This window comes from Tupaia chinensis, unplaced genomic scaffold, assembly GCF_000334495.1.
Source record: "Tupaia chinensis unplaced genomic scaffold, TupChi_1.0 Scaffold000088_1, whole genome shotgun sequence".
Classification (NCBI taxonomy): domain Eukaryota; kingdom Metazoa; phylum Chordata; class Mammalia; order Scandentia; family Tupaiidae; genus Tupaia; species Tupaia belangeri.
Genome location: NW_006159550.1, coordinates 5,223,278 through 5,242,487, shown reverse-complemented (window position 1 = coordinate 5,242,487; position 19,210 = coordinate 5,223,278). Strand labels below are relative to the sequence as shown.

At 41.2% G+C, this 19,210-nt stretch overlaps 1 gene segment (V, D, J or C); it reads right to left on the bottom strand.

Moving 5' to 3' along the window:
* Window positions 1-3,479: 3,479 nt before the first annotated feature.
* Window positions 3,480-19,210, bottom strand: part of LOC102484121 (T cell receptor gamma constant 1-like) — a 54,202-nt gene continuing 38,471 nt past the window's right edge. The window contains 4 exon segments of the C gene segment in view: window positions 3,480-3,884; window positions 6,499-6,546; window positions 11,867-12,196; window positions 15,804-15,854. Coding sequence covers window positions 3,742-3,884; window positions 6,499-6,546; window positions 11,867-12,196; window positions 15,804-15,854 — 572 coding nt within the window.

The following is a 19,210-nucleotide window of genomic DNA, read 5'->3' as shown; positions in this document are numbered from 1 at the left end:
CTATAGGGCGCGTGTGCTCGCCAGACAGAGAGAGAGAGACAGAAAGTGAGAAATCACCCCAGGGGGTGATTTCCCTTCTCCATTCTCCTCTCGGGATCTTGGGCACGCACGCACATGTGCCTGGCGTGAGTTTTAAGCCACTGGGTCCGGGACGCGAACCGCGGTCGACTACGTGGGAGTCCAGTGACATAGCCATTACGCTAACTGCTGGTTCCCATGAAATGAAATTTTCTTAGAGCATAATTCCTGAACTGTGGTCTAGCTGGAGCATGAGAGAGAAAACGAAACAGCCTAGCAGAACTCATGGTGCTGCTTGAACAGTAAGTAGTACCTGCACTTGGTGTTTTTCAAACACAACCAAGAAAAGGATGTAGACAAAAACTCTTAGCAGAGCACCATGGCTAATGCGATGCCGAGTTTCTAAACTCCTGGCCACATTACACCATCTTGGAGCAGAATCTCTGCTTATATCTCATTACTCAGAATTTCTGACTGCAGTTATAGTAGGACTTCGATTAACATATGGGGAAAGCAAGGCTTTCATTGTGGCTCGCTTGATAGACAAGAGCCTTTACAACAATGAGGTTTGTGAGAAGAACAGTCCAGAGAATATATAAAGGAAAAACTGGGACACCTTTTGCCTTGACGTCTCCCTTGCTGATCGTTGAAAAGTTGTCGGAGTTTTTAACGGATGTTTAGGTCTTTACGGCTGGTAAACGGAGTACGCTGGCTATGGAATGACTACTGGGACACAGGTGCTTTTGTGGACTTGCAGAAACTTTTGCCTACATCTCTGCAATTTACAGCTGGGGAGCAGCCTGTTACTAATTTTACCCGATCATGGACTGTGCATGGACTTGAATTAGCAAAGTCCTCCCGAGAGGTCGGTGGATGAAGCAGTCCCAGCGTGAAAAATCGTGGCAGGTTGTCCTGTCATCTTTCAGTTGTGTGAACAGGACAGAAGCGAGAAGGGGAAGTCTGAGCAGGTGAAGAGGCAGTTCTTGGAGGGGGATGTGTTCAGACGCACGGCAGGCTTCCTCTCCGGGAAAAGCCCTCGGGTCACACCTGCAGACCTCCTGGGCATGCAGGATGCCTGTGACCAGGGCTGACGTGTGACCAGGGCTGACGGAGCCGGGGGCTGGCTGGGCCTTCATAACCCTGTTGTCTGTCATCCTGTGTTTCTACCTCAAAAACTAAAGGAAAAAAATGCCAGTTTTCTTCACCAGCTCGGCCTAACGAGGGAAATTTTCCTGCTTTCATTGAAACTGGAAGGAATCTGTTTCTACTCTAGCAGCAAAAGACATAGACATTGGGAGCAGAGCCCCAGGGCAGGCTGCCTGGGACCAAATCCCAGCCCTGCTTCTTAGCTGGACAGCTCTGGGGCACCCCTTTCCCTCTCTGTCTCAGTTTCCCCATCACAGAGCAGGGACCCCTGCGGGGCACCCCTTTCCCTCTCTGTCAGTTTCCCCATCACAGAGCAGGGAGCCCTGCACATCTCAGGTGCCTCTGAGGCTCCCCGGGGTCGATGCACACTGACAGCCGTCCCAGGTCACAGGGAGCACTGCACAGCCATTGCTGTCATTGCCTCATTAGGACGTCAGTCCCTGAACTGGGGACGTCAAGTGGAAACCTGGAATTGCTGAAGCTGAGCATTTCCTTCTAAAGATGGACAAACAGGAACGCAGGACAGTCAAGATCGAGTGGCACAGGGGTCAGCACCAGCCCAGGTAGCAGGGCTCTGAGCAGCTGGGAGGTGCGGCTCAGGTCCGGGTTCCTCCTGCCACATGTGGCCTCCCTGTGTGTGGCCGTCGCCCTGTGGTGGGAACGTGCCTGAGAGGGAGGTCTGCACAGCCAGTGAGGTTGAAGGAAACTAGGCGTCAGCCAGACAAAGCCAGAGGAGACGGGAGGCTTGTTTAACACCCAAGATGTGAGCTGTTCCACAGCCTCAGTGGATAAAACACCTGGCTTTACCTTCCGCTTCTCCCTCCCCCTGTGCCCTATAAAGGAATGAACCTGGCAACGGCTCTCTCCGTCAGAGATGCCCGGACCACCCAGTCTCCCCTTTTCTATACTCACGTGTCTGTTTCTTTCTAAGCCACCATCGCTGTCCCTCAGGTCCACATCTCCCCACTGACAGGTCGTGGCAAAGTCTCTTAAGAACATTCTCAATTCTTCAGATTATCCTTACTAATGAAGCAATGCATGCTTTGCTTTATTTTGTTTCTCTCAGTTGAAGGTGAGTGAAAGGAAAGATAGATGATATTAGAGTATAAATATATATGTAGGTATAGGGTCTGTATTCAGAAAGTACTGGCTTTAACTTTTGACTTTTACTTTAAAAATAGTATTTTTGATCAGGTGACTTTTCCAGTCTATAAACTGTGAGCCATAATTGCGCCTAATTCAGAGGCCTCTTAGAGAATTCATAGATGACCTGGTGCGTGGTAGAAACTCACTGAGTTTCTATTCCATCCTAGCTCATCTCTGGAGACCAGTAAGAATAGAGATCACTGTTAGCATTTCTGCGTGTGTGTGTGTGTGTGTGTGTGTGTGTGTGTTTGCGCGTGTGCGCACATGGGATGGGGTTATCCACTGTCCCTGAAGTAGAGCTACTAACTAGAGCTACCTAGAGCATGTGCCTAGGCTGTTGAAGACCTGTATGTACCAAGTGTAACCAACCCACGTAATCATACCACACCTCCAGGAAATGGCATTATCACCTCCTTTTAAATGAGGGAACTATGGAACACCAAGTCATAACTTGCACAAAGTCACACGGATACCAAGTGCCAGGCCCAAGATTCAACCCAGACTCTGGGACCAGACTCCATGTGCTCCGCTCCTCCCTCACTCTTCTCTCTGGGGGACATTGTGAGCATCAGGAACCATGGTGTAGGACAGAGGTGAGCTCACACAGTGCAAGGCCTGTCAGAGCATCCACTGGCCACTGAATTCTCCAAATAAATCCGAACCTGGAGGCCTTTGGAAGAGGAGCAGTCTGGGCCTCTTTACTTAGCTGTTCTTCTCCTAGAACCAGTGCCCCAAGAAAAGCCTCAAAACCACTATCTTGGAGAAGAACTAGGAACACGGCACTGGACCAATGTTACAGCCAAGGCTCAATGTCATCACTCAGTTGTCAGCCGTTCCTTGCCTTGGGCTTTCCGTCCATCTCATCAAATTGAAGGACACATGGACCAAAAGAGACTTTTGATTACTTTTATTGTGCCTATCATGAAAAGCAAAGCTCGGAATGCACGAGCAACGACAGCAGAGTCAACGTATGTTAAACAGGCTTCCCGGGAGTTACCTGATTAAAGGTCCTGGGGGAGGTGACTAGCAGCAGTGCTCAGTCTGCACTGGGGCTGTGACCACGTGGCTGGGCCGACACAGCTGATGGAGGGAACGCAGAGGGTGGTGTCAGGCTGCCGTGGGCTGCTCCTTGTTATTGTTACAGAGTGAGGTCTCCTCAGTCGACGTGCCTAGGGCGACACAGTTGATGGAGGGGACGCAGAGGGTGGTGTCAGGCTGCCGTGGGCTGCTCCTTGTTATTGTTACAGAGTGAGGTCTCCTCAGTTTGCCCCCTGTTAGGAAACCCACTATACTATAACTACATGAGAGAATAATAGTACACAGGGAAACTGAAAGAGCCCAAATGCAGAGCGAAAGCCCAGCAAGGTCCCCAGTGGACCCTGTTAGGGCTGATACACAGTGATGAAAGGAGGACCCCTTTTTGCCTGTCTGCTAAGAATTCTTTCCAGTGCCACAGACAGCTGCTCTTCTGAACAGACAGATGGCGACAATGGCAGAGTAGGCCGCACTCTTGAGGAGCAGGAGGAGGTAGGTGTAGTACGCGGAGGCGTTGGTGAGCTGCAGCTGCAGTGCATCTGAGAGAAGTCATTTGATTAGTTTTATATTATTTTTTTTAGGATAAGACAAATTATTAGATCACAAAAATGTTATTTCTGATCGTCTACATTGAAGTGATATTCGACTACCACCAACACCAAACATCAACATCTGCAATGACTACGGCTGTCACAACAACAGCAGCGTAAGTCTGAATTCAAGCTTGCAGGTCAAGTTGGCTAATAACCTCTGCTAAATTCACTTAGAGCATTCCAAATATGAAATAAATAGCCCAGCTCCATAGTACAGTGCTTGAGTGCAGTGCACTCAGAACCAGATTGCACGTGGCTAACCATAGTTCAAATCCTGGCCCTGCAGACTTGAAAGAAGCATCAGGTTTATGTGCACGTTTGCCAAATCCTGCTAAGATGGTGACGTGAGGAAAGGTGGTCATGGCGTAACCAGGCCTCACTGGGTGTTGCGTTCTCCCTCTCTCTCCCTCTCTCCCTCTCTCCCTCTTTCTCTCTCGCACATTCCTTCTAACAATGAAAAAATATTAAGAAGTAAGATCACACATTTAATGAATGAGTCTAATGGCAGAAAATGGTATTTGAGAAAACTTGATTTTGGATTTCTTTGCCCACAGAATGTCTCTAAGTGATCATAATAAATAACATTCCTTATCCACCAACCAAGTGTAAAACACTATTTAAAAGCTTTGCATGTAAAGTTTTAATCTTACTTAATCTTTTTAACCACCTACCGAGACAGAGAGAGGTTATTTTTATTACTGTTTATAAATACAACGAGCACATGAAGAGAGGTAACGGGCCGGAAGTTGTGCATTTAGTAGGTGACAGAGCCCAATTTCCACCCAGCACCATGAACTTAAAGGACATATTTTGACTCCTCTGTAATTCTGCATCTGCAAGTTCAATAAAATCTCAGCCATCCCAGACGTTAAAAGGTTAAACATCAACATGAGGTCGAGTTGCTGGTTTGGAAGCCTCTGAACCGTTACGCATTGCACACGTCCTGACATTGCCAGGAAGGGTGCAGCCTGCGGAAACGTGGCAGCCGCAGATGACTGAGTGGGAAGTTTTCGAAAAGGAGGCATTATGGAGAATAGCGTGATCCACCCAGGCCCTCTGAGATGTTGGGTGGCTGTGGCTCATTCACGTCTTCCCTCACTGCTGCTTCTGTGGCTGTGACATTATCGGGTAATTGCATTTAATAGCCTTTGTCCTTTTGTAAGAAGTGTATGATGTAAAAACATAACAAAAGATAATGATGGTAGGTCAGGCTGCTATCTAATGAGTTCACTTCCTGTGGAAATTGCCATTGTACATGTTCTGTCTTCCTAGAGTCAAATCTCCAGAATCATCAGCCTTGGTATGGGAAGGGACCTTAACACATGAGATGCCCTAACTCCCCGCCTTAGTTGGCTGAGGTGTTAGGACCCCACACAGCCTGGTGGGCAGTTAAATTCCAGGGCCTCTTTGGTACCTGAAACAGAGGAAAGGCCTGCTGGGCTGGAACCCCAAGTCTTTTTACACATGTAAGAAAGAAGGAAAAGCTAGTACTTTTTTTGTGTCTGCTACGTGAGGTTCCCCCGTGCTACACATTGCACAGCTGTGCCTCATCTCCTCAATACTGGGAACTCATTGTCATTATTCTCAGTTGGCAGATAGGCATTAGAAAACATCGACGTTATTTCTGCATGGCTGTGTACTAATCCTTAAAAGAACTGGGGCTGAAATCCAATCCATGGCTCTCCAAAGCCCATGCACATCCCCTCTCCCCAGCACATATTTGTCATATTCCAGGGCCTTGCTTGGCGTTGGAGTTTCTTGCTCTCTGACTTTAGCTTAGAGGAAAACTAGAGAACCTAGTGTTTGAGCTCTTCATTCAAGGGCCTGCTTTGAAGTCCCAGATCGAGCTTTGTGATATGTGTAGAGACCTAGTTATCTGTAACATGGAAGAAAATATTATATTCTGAAGGTTAAACAAGGAAACGCATGTAACACATAGCCTCCCCCCCCAGAAGGGGCTATGTGTTACAAAAATCAGTAAGTGCTAGTTTGGTTATTGACTACTACAAGAACAAAAAGAGTTACCCTCCAAAATTCTAGAAGTAATTTGATACTATGCTTTCCTCAGTCCTTGGACACAAAAACTACATGGATGAAACTTGTTTGTTGAAACAGTTCAGAGCATGTCATGAAACCCTAGGCCGGCAGTCCATGGTGTTGGTCTGACTCCTGGAGAATGATGGATTAGTTTACAGTATCCCTTAGTCTGATCGGCAATGTCCAGCCATTCTGACTTTTCAACCTAAAACTAGGGAAGCTCAAAAATTAAGTTCATCAGAAAGGGGGGGAAATGCTGCTGTCTGACATAGAGACCAGCATACATAAGAACTTACCACTTTTGGGGGACCACCAGGTGGTGTGGTGGTTAAGGATCTGGAAACTCCCACATGGCCAACCATAGTTCGAGTCTCAGACCTGGTGGCTTGCTTTCTCACTTTCCCTCTCTCTCTCCCTCTCTCTCTCTCTCTTTTTCTGTGTATTTCTCTCTGGTCACATTAAGAAATAAATGAATGAATAGATAAAATTAAAAATCAAGTAATTATTTAAAAAAAGAACTTACCACTTTTATCTTTCAAACAAGTTTCTTCAGAATCGATAGTGATAACACCTAGAAAATGTAAGAGCAAAGGCTAGTCAGTTGTTTATGCCCATTATCTGCAGTGACTGTGTGTGGGGGGGCTGGAGGAATCTTCGAAAGTTCATGGAAAATGCATATTTTGTGGAAAAAAAAAAACTATGTGTGGATTTCTAAATGTTTTTGCACCCAGATAAACTTGTACTACTTGTTACAATGTGTATGAATTGGGTGTAACGGTTTGAGGCACTAAGATTGATAGGACATCAGTTTGAAAAACACCCACATTCAGGACCAGCAGTTAGAGTAATGGCTATGTCACTGGACTCTCACGTAGTCGACCGCAGTTCGCGACCTGGACCCGGTGGCTTAAAACTCACACCGGAGGCCTGTGCATGTGTGGCCAAGATCCCGAGAGGAGAATGGAGGAGAAGGGACTGCCATGTGACTATCCCCCCTGGGGGGTGATTTCTCGCTTTCTGTCTCCCTGTCTCTCTCTCTCTGGCGAGCGCTCGTGCCCTATAACAAAAACCTCTAAAAAAGAAAAGAAAAGAAAAGCACCCACATAGAGGAATAGGATTACTGCTAAAACTGAACAAACACCTTGAGTGGAAAAATGGTGAAATCACTGAGGTTTTATGAAAAATTTATGGGAGCAATGTCCCCCCAAAACCAGCAGTTTACAAATGGCTAAGTCATTTTAAGAAGGGATGAGATGATGTTAGCAGACATCTGCATCAGTTTGCAAGGAAGATCTTAGTCTTGGACCTAATCGTCACATAATTGATTAACAGCAGCAATAATAGCCAGCATCGTAGACATAACTGGTTCAGCTTACAATTCTAACTAAAAAACTAAAGTCGAGCAGATTTTCTGCTCAGAGGGTGCCTAAACTGTTCTGCCTGCACCAGTTGCAGATGAAAGCAGGAATTTCCATCAAAGTCTTAGGCTAATTTAAAATCAAGATTCCAAAGAATTTATCTGAAGAATTGCAAAAGGAGCTCGTACATGGCTTTACCATTAAGATCCTGAAGACAAAACACAATCAAAGCACTGGATACCAAGAGGTGGAAGTGGCTCGCGCAAAGCCCAAGCACACAAGTCAAGAGCAAACGTCACGGCAACAGTTATTTGGGATGGTCATCCTAGAACCCACGACTGACTCCTGCATGTGAAGGACTCTGCTTTGGGGAGCTTTTTCATATAAGTAAAAAGAAGCACCCATACCTTCTCAAATCATGCAAATCCCCAATGTCCCCAGTAGATGCGCATAATCTGGAGGTGTGGTGTTTACTGATACTATGACAAGAGTACCGATAAAGTCTGGGTTCAGTCCCAGTGGTGCAGACAGTGGGATGCTACTGTGTGAAACTGAATCCACGTGTGGAGGCCTGAGTCTGGGTTGACCTGAACATGACAGCAGAGTCTATGATCTTAGTTGGTTGGAAGCCCTGGGGAGGAAGTCCTTCAGATAAGACCCTGTGAAGGGTACATGCTTTACTCCTTTTTGTTCTTTCTCTCTCTTTAAATAAATAAAGTTTTAAAAATTCAAGTGTAAGCTAGTATCTCATGAGAGATCATTATTATGCCAAACACTATGTGAAATGCTCGACAAGCCTTATCTTGACGAATTTCCCCATAACAGATGATTGAGTTGTAGTATGGGTGGTCCCTTGATACAAGCAAGGAAGTAAAATTTCAAAACTATAGGTAACTTGATGAAAGTCATACCAGTGAATGGCAGAGACAGTATTCAAAGGCGAGTTGTAGGGCTTAAAAGACATAGGGCGTGTGGAAAGTACTTTGTAAAAATAATCCATAGAAACCCATAATAAAATTGTAGTGGCTGCGTAACTTCACCAACGTGGGCCCTAAACAGTCTCTTCTAGTCAGGGAACTATTTTCACCAAATGGCCTTTTACTTTATATTCTAGCAACTCAGCGTTTCAGTGTGGTTCTTTCTGGGAGAAGGAAGATAGGCCAAGTCATATTTCTAGTTTTCTGAATACAACCCGAGATGGGAGTTATCTATGATGTAACAAAGAAGGAAAAGAAAAGAAAAAAAGAGGCAAACATACATATAAAGACAATTTTTTTCTTTCTTTTTCTTTTCTTTTCTTTTTTTTTTTTTGAGAGGTTTTTGCTATAGGGCGCATGTGCTTGCTAGAAAGACAGAGAGAGACATAGAGACAGTAAGCGAGAAATCACTCCTCAGGGGGGATGGCCACGCCACAATCCCTTTTCCTCCATTCTCCTCTCTGGATCTTGGGCACACATGCACAGGTGCCCAGCGTGAGTTTAAGCCACCGGGTCCAGTACTTGAACCGCAGTTAACTACATGGGAGTCCAGTGACATAGCCGTTATGCTAACTGCTGGTCCCCATATAAAGACAATTTTTAAAAGAAAAGGGTGGAAGAAAACAAAACCACAATAGTAGTCTTGGATTATTCTTTTTCTAATAGATGTGTTCTTGTTCATTTGGACATGATTCTGCTAAACAATTTTATGTATTCAATGAGATTTTTTTTTCACATACTGTAAGAAATGAATTTCAGGTGTAGGCTTTCAGGTAAGTCTCAAGATGGAAAATGTTAGTACAATCACGTTTGGATATCAAAATAACTTCAAGAACCTAGTAAAATGAGTCTGAAAGTCTCTCTTTGCCCGGACGGTGACTGTTCGTTAAAAGGCAAAGGAAAATCAGCTCTGCTGTGGAGTGCATGCTGGCTGATGCTCTGCTCAGCAGGCTGAGGTCTTATGGGAGCCGTGCGATCAATCCTCAGCCAACCCTAAAAGCTGGGCACCATGGCATGCACCTGTAGTTCCAGCTACTGAGAGGCTAAGGTTTGTCAAGACACGACGAGACTCTAATCAATCAGTCTGCTGGTCAATGGAAATCACTATGCCTTGACTGACTGGCTGCAAACTTGGACCATGTTAGCTAGCGTTTTCTTTTTCTTTTTCTTTTCCTTTCTTTCTTTTTTTAAGGTTCTTGCCATAGGGTGCATGTGCTTTCTGGAGAAACAGAGTGTAAGAGGGAAAGTGATGGATGGTCACAGCTTAATCCCTTCTCCCCCATGCTCTTCTCTTGGGATTTTAGGTGCGCACGTACACATGCCTGGTGTGGTTTCCAAGCTGCCAAGTCCAGCTTGAACCACAGAGTTGGCTATGTGGGAGTCCAGCACCTTAACCATCTGCTGGCCCAATAACCATGTTCGTTTTATGTCCCTTCGGGATCAATTCACTAATCTGTGCTTCCATATTACATTTTAGCTTTTATCAAAAAAAATTCCAAGGGGACCAGCAATTAGCGTAATGGCTATGTCACTGGACTCCCACATAGTCGACCGCGGTTCACGTCCCAGACCCGGTAGCTTAAAACTCACGCTGGGGGCATGTGCGTGCATGCCCAAGATCCCGAGAGGAGAACAAGGGAGGAGAAGGGATTGCAGCATGGCCGTCCCCCCGGAGATGGGGAGTGATTTCTAGCTTTCTGTCTCTCTGTCTCTCTCTGTCTGTCTGGCGAGCACAGGCGCCCTATAGCAAAAACCTCTCCAAGAAAAAAAAAAAATTCCAGAAAAAAACCATAACTATTTCCTGTAGTATGACATTAACGGAAGCATCCCTCCTTGATGTGCTCATGAATTTAGTGCCAAGTAGAACAGATCATAACCTGGAACTTCTCTTACGTATGATGTTCACTATCTGGGAACTTATATTTTTTACTTTTCCCTGATTACTAGAAAAATCAGAAACTAATTGTAAGCTTAAATATGGTAGTTACGGTAATCTTATACTTTACAGAGTTGCCTCCCCTGTGTTTCTTAGCAATGGAAGTGGAATATTAGACAAGTTTAGTTAGCTTTAGGAAAGGATATAAATACCACAAAGAAATGAATAATATATCACACTGTATTTTTAAAAGAGCATTTGATAGATACTACTTCATTTGCTCTTCATCATAGCCCCGGAGACCGTCAAGAGGACTGCTCAAACCTCGGCTGATCACTGCAGAAACCAAGGGACCACAGGAGTAAAGACTTGTGAAATTTGAACTGCCACTCAGCAAAGGTGCTTCCATGTTTCGTTAGATGTGTGTTCCCCACTGGATAGAACAGGCTTGATAACCACAGAGAAAAGTAGGACACATTTGTCCCACTCTGCGGCCTTCAGACTGTGCTGTGCTACTCGGGTCTCTGACACACACTGAGTTACTGAACACTGCCAAGACCAGGGTGTGCCCAGCCCTCTGCCTGCCTGCCGAGGTATGAACGCCATCTGCACCAGACAGACTCCTCTGGGTCACTGCAGGTGACCCCAAGGGATTAGGAAGGGTCTATTCTCTTCACTATGTGGATCCTCAAGACAGTAATTCACGCTCCTCTGTTCACACACAGATCTCCCCAGGTCAGGCGTCCATTAGTGCAAGAAACGTTTGTCCAGCTGCATTTACCAGGGGCAAGAAATACATTTATTAGGGACAAGGAAAGTCTGTTTGTACACATTTGCCTTGTCTGATCTTTAGTTATTAAATTTTCCCCAATACTCATTTATAAATAAAAATCTGAATATGCCAAGGTTGCCGCACAACTGCAGCAGTCAAGTTATTCCATTTCTCGGTGAGCTGTGCTGTTATCTTCAAACGAACATCTTCTTGTCACTAAAACTCATTGTTTATGGGTTAAATAGTGTATGTAGGGAGACTGGCGTGCCTTCGTTTGCTCTTAGAGTGTTCCTGAGGACACGCAATTGTTCTCATTTCCCAATCAAGCATAGCCATGAAGGTAGAAGGCCTTCTTGAGCATTTATCATGTGCTAAGTTTCATATATTTACGTTTAACTTCATTCATACAACAGCCCTAAATGGAATCATATGACCTTAATATGTTGGATGATAAAACAGAACTAAGAAAGTTTAAATACATCTTTTCAAAAATAGTTTCTTCTTCTTGTTTTTTTTAATCTGAAGCCTGTACTGTTTTAACTTTATGGGGAAACAGCATTTATGCTACCATTACATGTAACATTTTAAAAAGATTTAGATTTGTTTTATTAACACTTGAAAGAAAAGATGAGAAAGGACCAGCAGGTAGCCTGATGATTAACAGCCCTAGACTCCCCACATGGTCGGCCATAGTTCGAGTCCCAGACCTGGCGGTTTGCTTTCTCACTTTCTCGCTTTCACACTCTCACTCTGTCTCTCTCTAGTCAAGTTAAAATAAGTTAATAAATGAATAAATAAAGTTAAATCAAATTATATATATATATATGTATATATATAAAGACAGAAAAGGGGTGAGAATATTTTCTTTTAAATTAGTTTTCTGAAAGACTGTATTTGCACACACATACCTTTCCTTATTGGAGGAAAGAGAATCTCTTGATCAATACTTCTTTTATTGTTCTCATGTTTGACGATGCACTGGTGTTCTTTATACAGTGACTTCCCAGTCACAGTCAGCCAGCTAAATTTCATGTACGTGTCATTGGTCTGCATGGTATCTCCCTGCTGGGATTCTAGGACCGTTTTGCCATTCTTTTCTTTCCAATGTACATAAATCACATCGGGGAAAAAATTCTCAAGAAGACAAAGATACGTTCCAGCGTCATGGAGGTTTGTCTCAGCAACTGAAGGAAGAAACGTCGTGGGCTTGGGGGAGAGGTCCATATTAGAGGTTTTGTCTGTAGGAAGAATGGAATAACGATGACTAAGAATAGAGAAACACAGACATCACGTGCTTTGGAACAGCCTAGCGCGTGGTGGTGGGAAGGAAAGCTGCACTGAACGAGCTCCTGCCAGGGCTTTCATCCCGATACATTGCAAGACACTCATCTTTGTCATTATTTCACAGATGCAAAAAGATTCAAAGGTCAAGGAACTTGCCAAGCCACAGTTGTTAAGTGGCAGGGTCTGGATTCAAACCCGTCCTTTATGCATTCTCCACAAGCTTAGAGGAGACATGACTTTGTACTGCTTCAAACTAAGGCTTCCAACATCCATGAGCACATTCATTTTCTAAAAGTTCTTTTGTTTTATCTTCACAGGGCACACCTCCATTGACGGCAAGGATGGGCGGAGACCAGGCCACTTTAATGACCTCTCTGCAGATGAGCTTCTTTGGCCCCTTAAGTGCCTTCCTTTCTCATCCTGAGTCATTTCTGCTCTCTGTGGCCAAATTACTCACACTCATGTTCTGCAATTCCGCGTCACCTCTCTTCATTTAATTGACTCAGGACTGCATCATAGTTACCTTATGTCTCATGTTTATGACAACACACGGTCACTTGTTTCATTGAGAATCCGTTTCCATGTGAACTTACAATAAACTTTCTCTTTTAGCTTCAAATATGGATCCCATGTCCAGTTCTGAGGTTCATGGAGTTCTCGTACTTAATTTCAAACTTTCTATAACACCTCACTCTCAAATCTGAACCACTCTAGATTTTTCAATGCACCTCCAAACCATTCACACACTCTTAAATTTGGAAGCAAATAACAGCATTTCCAATATTTCTATTAAAAATTTTTACTGATTATTTTACAAATGCTTTTTGTTAATCTTATCAAGTAATACACCTATCAGTATGTTGTTTTGCTTTAGAAAATGTTCAGCAAAATCATATTTTATTTGGAATTTCATTTGTAATTTAATCATGACTAGTACTACACCAGAGGTATATCTTTTGTACTTGATTTAATTTGTATTTACCCAATTAGTATGCAGAATTTACTCCTCTCTCTCTCTCCCTCTTTTGCTATATATATATATATATATATATATGCCAACATATCCATATTTTTGACTCAATGTCCCAAAATTCGTGTCTACCTTATATTCTCTCAATTGTCTTGGAGCTCTGTTATTCTCTTTGTCTTGACCGGCTGAACAAAGTGTATATATTAGTGGCATAATGTTGAAAATAAGGCTCCAGAATTTCTTTCAGATGTAATGTCAAATATATAACAAAACTTCACATTTTTACAAAGGCATAACACTTAAATTGTGAATGTTAACTGATTAAACATTTATTTTTAATCTAATGACTGAAATTATAAATCTTTCTAAATTGATTTCCAGTTGAAACTCAAATGCTTTGCTAATATTCTCTTTGGGCTTGTTTGAACTAAGTTTAATAATTCAATAAGAAATTTATTAAGAAAATAAGAATTGGATTTTGAGAAACAAAGGAAAATAATTCTCGAGAATTTCTGCCCTTGTAACAAAGCTACTAATTTTAACACAAAATCAAGAAGCATGCAGTGTGAATTTTTTTGAGCATGCTATACATAAAACTAGATCATAATGTGTTAATTTTATGCATCTTGATTTTAGTACAAATAGTATTTTGTTATAATATTAAGATACTATATATTTTCAACCTAATGCTTTTTATTTTTAAAGTATTTTATAAAACAGGATTGATTTTACAATTGCACATTATATTCATATAATTTTAGTCTCCAGCAAATATATCAACAAATCCAATTTTCATCTTAGATACTTGTTTTTCTGAATTAGACTACTTCTGATTCATTGTACTAAAGAAACTGAAAATCAAATGAAGAACTTGGAGATTTTTTGTATGGTACCCGACCATTTCTTGCCTCTTTTCTCTTTTTCTTCACTAGATTCTTTCAATTTAACTAATTCCAGGATGAAATAAATCTTGAATTTCTATAACTTTCTTATGGAAATAGTTAACTGATGTTAAATAGTGTACTTGATTATATATGCCTAGTACATATATTCTGAATCATTATATTTTTTAATTGCTTTTTAAATCTACTTATTAAGAGTTCTAGGGACCAGCAGATGGCATAATGGTTACATTGCTAGACTCCCACGTAGTTAACTGTGGTTCAAGTCCCAGACCCAACCACTTAAACTCATTCTGGGCGCATGTGCGTGCTTGCCTAAAATCCTGAGAGGAGAATGTAGGAAAAGGGATTGTGGCATGGCCATACCCCCTGGATGGTGATTTCTCAGTTTCTGCCTGTATCTCTGTCTCCCCAGCAGGTGCACATGTCCTATAGCAATAATCTCTCTCTCTCTCTCTAAAAAAAAAATGCTTTTTTGGTGAAACTTTTTTCATGATATTGTTGTCGACCATTCTATTCTATTTAAATAATGAACAAGATGATTACCATATGTTTTATTTCTTTAAGGAAATAAATTTGAGTTAAATTACCTGGCTTGTTGGTATTTTATTAAGATGTAACAGTATGAATTCTATTTAGATTTACCAAATATCAACTACATTAGTTAATATCAATTTTCTTCCTAAGGAGTGACATTAGGTCATTTCACCAAATTCTTCCAGAAACACAACATATGGATTCTATAAGCAGTAACCACTACACAAATGAAGGAAGAGAATCAGTTCAGGAATCCAAGGTCTTGGGTATTCCTGGAGGCCACATGCCAAAGAACAAAGGAGGGTGTGCAGTGAAGCCAAACTAGACCAAAAGCGGTGTCTTGTTTACCCTTTTACCTCTGTGCCAGGCACCAAAACTGTCTTCAATAAATATTTCTGAGAGAATGGATGAACAAATGGGATGTTAAACCATGAAACTCTTTTCGATGGTAGAGCTGAAATTACTCATTGAACTTACAAATATTATTAAACTGGGCCATCTCCAAACAACATAAAAAGAGTCACAAAAAATATAAATTTTTACTGATCTCAACATACCCTCTGAGAAACTAGAGTAATAAGAAAAGGAACATATTGACATATATCAACTTACTCAAGAATTAATTTTTACTGTGTTGTTAGGAACGAGATTCAAACCAAATAATACAGGCTTTGCAGTTATCACAGGGCCACTGTGTTACATCTCAAAATGTAGAGAAGTAATTGATAAATTCCATTTTGATGTTTCTCACTCAAAACACCTACAAGGAGGTCTCTTGACCCCATTACTTGCACCAATGGTTTACAGACACAGTCCTCAAACATTTTAATTTCCAGCCTGAGCCGATCCTTTGTCTGTGTGTGCATTCTAAAAATAGGTTTCAATCTTGTGGACAAGAGAGGGGACCATTTACAAAGCAGCTTTACTTTTATACCGCATTCTAAAAGTAGGGTTTCAATCTTGTGGACAAGAGAGGAGACCATTTACAAAGCAGCTTTACTTTTATACCCAGTAGCCTGTCCCTTTTAAACTGCTGTCCATCTCTGAAGCCAAGACTGTGGCACAATCAGATAAGGTTACTCATTAAATTACTTTTTCTAAAAACATCTGTCACTTTTTCATTATTAGGGAAAAAATAGAAAAGTTACTTACCTGGAGAAGTTACTATGAGCTTTGTCCCCTCTGCAAAGATCTTGATCCAGCCTGCTTTATCACATTGATCACAGCTTTTACAAAATTCTCAGCCTTCTCCTGAGCTTGGTCACTTGACTTAGCAGTTTAACAACTTTGTGAGACTTTTTGATCTTCTAAGTATCTTTGGAAGCCCTTGAATATAGGTTTCATTGTATGCAATATTTTCTAAGTGTCCTCATAAATTGTCTCTTATGCACTGCATTGGTGGTCATTGAAAAGCACCAACAAAAATGAAAAGGGTGAGAGCAGACAGAGAAGAGCAGGCCAACTGGCAACCAACTGTTTAACCAGCTGCTCTTCTAAATTACCAGAAAAAGTATTCAGAGAATTCAGTGTCTCTCTCTCTCTCTCTATTTAACTTCCAGGTATTGGAGTATGTCAAAACCGTTCAAAGATCAGATCAAAGGAAAAGCCCTTCTGTTCTCGCAAACAGCAGAGCCTCTTCATTAGCAACTACGGAATGTATTTCTGAAAGGAGGAAGGTCTTCAGCAATTGAAATGCAAACATACCAACACAGGTACACTTGAAAAATACAAACTAAACTCTCCATTTTCACTAAGGTCACTTTTATCATTTGGCAACATGATTCATTACTAGAGCCATGGCATAGTTTAGTGATGGTGTCTTATATTTCCTGAACTAATAGAAGAAATTTGTAGAACTCTACCTCCATGAAAGAATAGATTTTTTATATTCAGATATAAAGTTACTGCAATTTTAATCAGAATTACTATGTTTTAAATTTTTTTTTTTAGTGATAATGGGAGTTGACAATGAGCTAGATCAAGTTGATTTTAATTTTCTGGGTGACTAACTATGAGATCATTTAGAAGGGGATTTTGACAGTACCAAATAGTCATTTGGCATAAAATATCTTTTTTTTTTACTTATACATTCAATCACTGTACATCATTACAACTTGTAAAATGAATTTTCCCAGCATAAATGTGCTGTATATTAGTACAGCTAAAGATATTTTCATATACATGGTCATTAATAAATAATTTTCCACCTTTCTGCCTCTTAAATGTTTGGTTCTTTCTTTTTCCCCTTGATTCCCTCCCTCTCATCCTCTCTCATTTTTTATCTTCCGCCCATTGTCTCTAGTATCCTCTGTTCATGCTTTTATATCTTCCAGTCTTTCAGTTTCTGCCATAGAGTGCAGACATTCAGTATTTATTAAGTGGGGATATACATACAGTGCCTCTCTTTCATAGTCTGGCTTGCTTTGCCTAGCAGTAAATCTTCCATAGTTGTCCACTTTATGTCAAAGCCAGCATCTTGTTGTTTTCTATGGCTGAATGGTATTCCATAGTATATATTTGCCAGTTTTTTTAATCCATTCATCTGTTAATAGACATTTGGGTTGGTTCCATATCCTGGCAATTGTGAATAATGCCACAATAAACATGAATGTGTAAGTACTTTTCTGCCTGAGTGTATTTCTATTCTTTGGCTAGATACCCAGGAGTAGAACTATTGGATCATATGGTAGTACTATTTGTAGATCTTTGAGGAAATTCCATGTTGTTCTGCACAGTGGCTGTACTAATGTACATTCCCATCAACGGTGTAGGAAAGTTCCCTTTTCAACACTGCCTCACAAGCATTTATTACTTTTTATTCTTTCAACCCTAGTTATACTGATTGAGGTTAGGTGGTATCATTGAGATTTTGATTTGCATTTCCCTTATGATAACAGATGTGGAGTGCTTCTTCTTTTTTTTTTCTTTTTCTTTTTTTCAAATGCTTTTTGTCTGTTCATATGTCTTTCTTGAAGAGTTGTCTGTTCACCTCATTTTCCTATCTTTTAATTATATTTTTGGGTGAGCTGCTTATGTTCACCATATATTCTGGTTATCAGTTATTTAATGGAGGCATAGTTTGCAAATATATTTTCCCATTCTGAGGGTTGCCAGTTCACTCTAATTATTGTCTCTTTTGCTGAACAGGAGCTTTTTTTGTTTTTGTTTTTGGAGAGGTTTTCACTATAGGGCATGTGAGCTCACCAGAAAGACAGAGAGAAACAGAGACAGAAATCAAGAAGTCACCCCCCCAGGGGGGATGGCCACACCACAATCCCTTCTCTTCCATTCTCCTCTCAGGATCTTGGGCATGCATGCACACTTGCCCAGCATGAGTTTAAGCCACCAAGTCTGAGACTTGAACTGCGGTCAACTACATGGGAGTCCAGTAACATAGCTATTATTCTGACTGCTGGTACCATTGAACAGAAGCTTTTTAATCCCACTTGCCTATTTTGTGGTAATTGCCTATGTTTTACAGAATTCTTTGCCCACTCCAATGTTTCCAAGAGTTTCCCGTGTGTTATCCACTAGTAGTTTTATAGTTTGAAGCCTTAGGCTTAGATATTTTTTTTTGTTTTGAGTTGATTTTTGTTAATGATGAGAGAGAGGGGACCAGTTTTATTTGCTAAAGAGGTTTTCTTTTCTCCACTGGATTGACTGGTGCCATTTGTCAAAAAATATTTGGCTGGATGTTTGGGAGTTTATTTCTGGTGCCTCTACCCTTTCCTATTATAGGTTCACATGCCTGTTCTTGTGTTAATACCATGCTGTTTCTATTATCAAAGTTTTGTAATATATTTTTGGGTCAGGAAGTGAGATGCATCCTACTCCATTCTTCTTGTGCATTATTGCTTTGCAATATGGGGTCTTTTATGATTCCAGATGAATATATATATATATTCTTGACAGTTAATAAAGAACTTTCAAAATACTGAATTTTAAAGATAATGCTCAAAATATTTCTTATAATTTTGTTTGTGACTCTATAACAACAGAAACAGTATGGTTTTAAATATTTTTCCAGATAATATTTACATGTCAAGTACTCAAATTGTTGAAAAGCAAATGCCCAGCACACTAGTCACACATAAACCTTCTCAATTCAGCTCTGCCTACCAAGTATTTTGTGATCTACCATCTGCTAGCAAAGATCAGTCTCTTTTTCTTACTTCAAAGTCTTTCTCAAGATAATCCTCTGGTGTGGTTGCTCTTTTGCAATCTCTACTGATTACAATGCTGGCTGGAAAAGTCTGGGTTATTTTATGTTATAAATTCTTTCATGTATCTTCTCTAATCCTCTCTGCCGGGCAGGACTATTTATGGTGCCAGGCCATATTTCTAAGAGCTTCTGTTGGCTTACTTGAGATTCACCTAAGTTCCATAGTTTTCTGACTGATCTTCAGATATGACATTCCAGGCAAAACCCTGTTCAATAATGAGTATTTCCAATTTCTGATTCAATGCGACAAGCATTATTGAACTTACGCAAATAACCCTTCTGCCACAAAATAAGAATACTTCCAAATATTTCCAATTCAAGAGGGATCAGGAAGGAA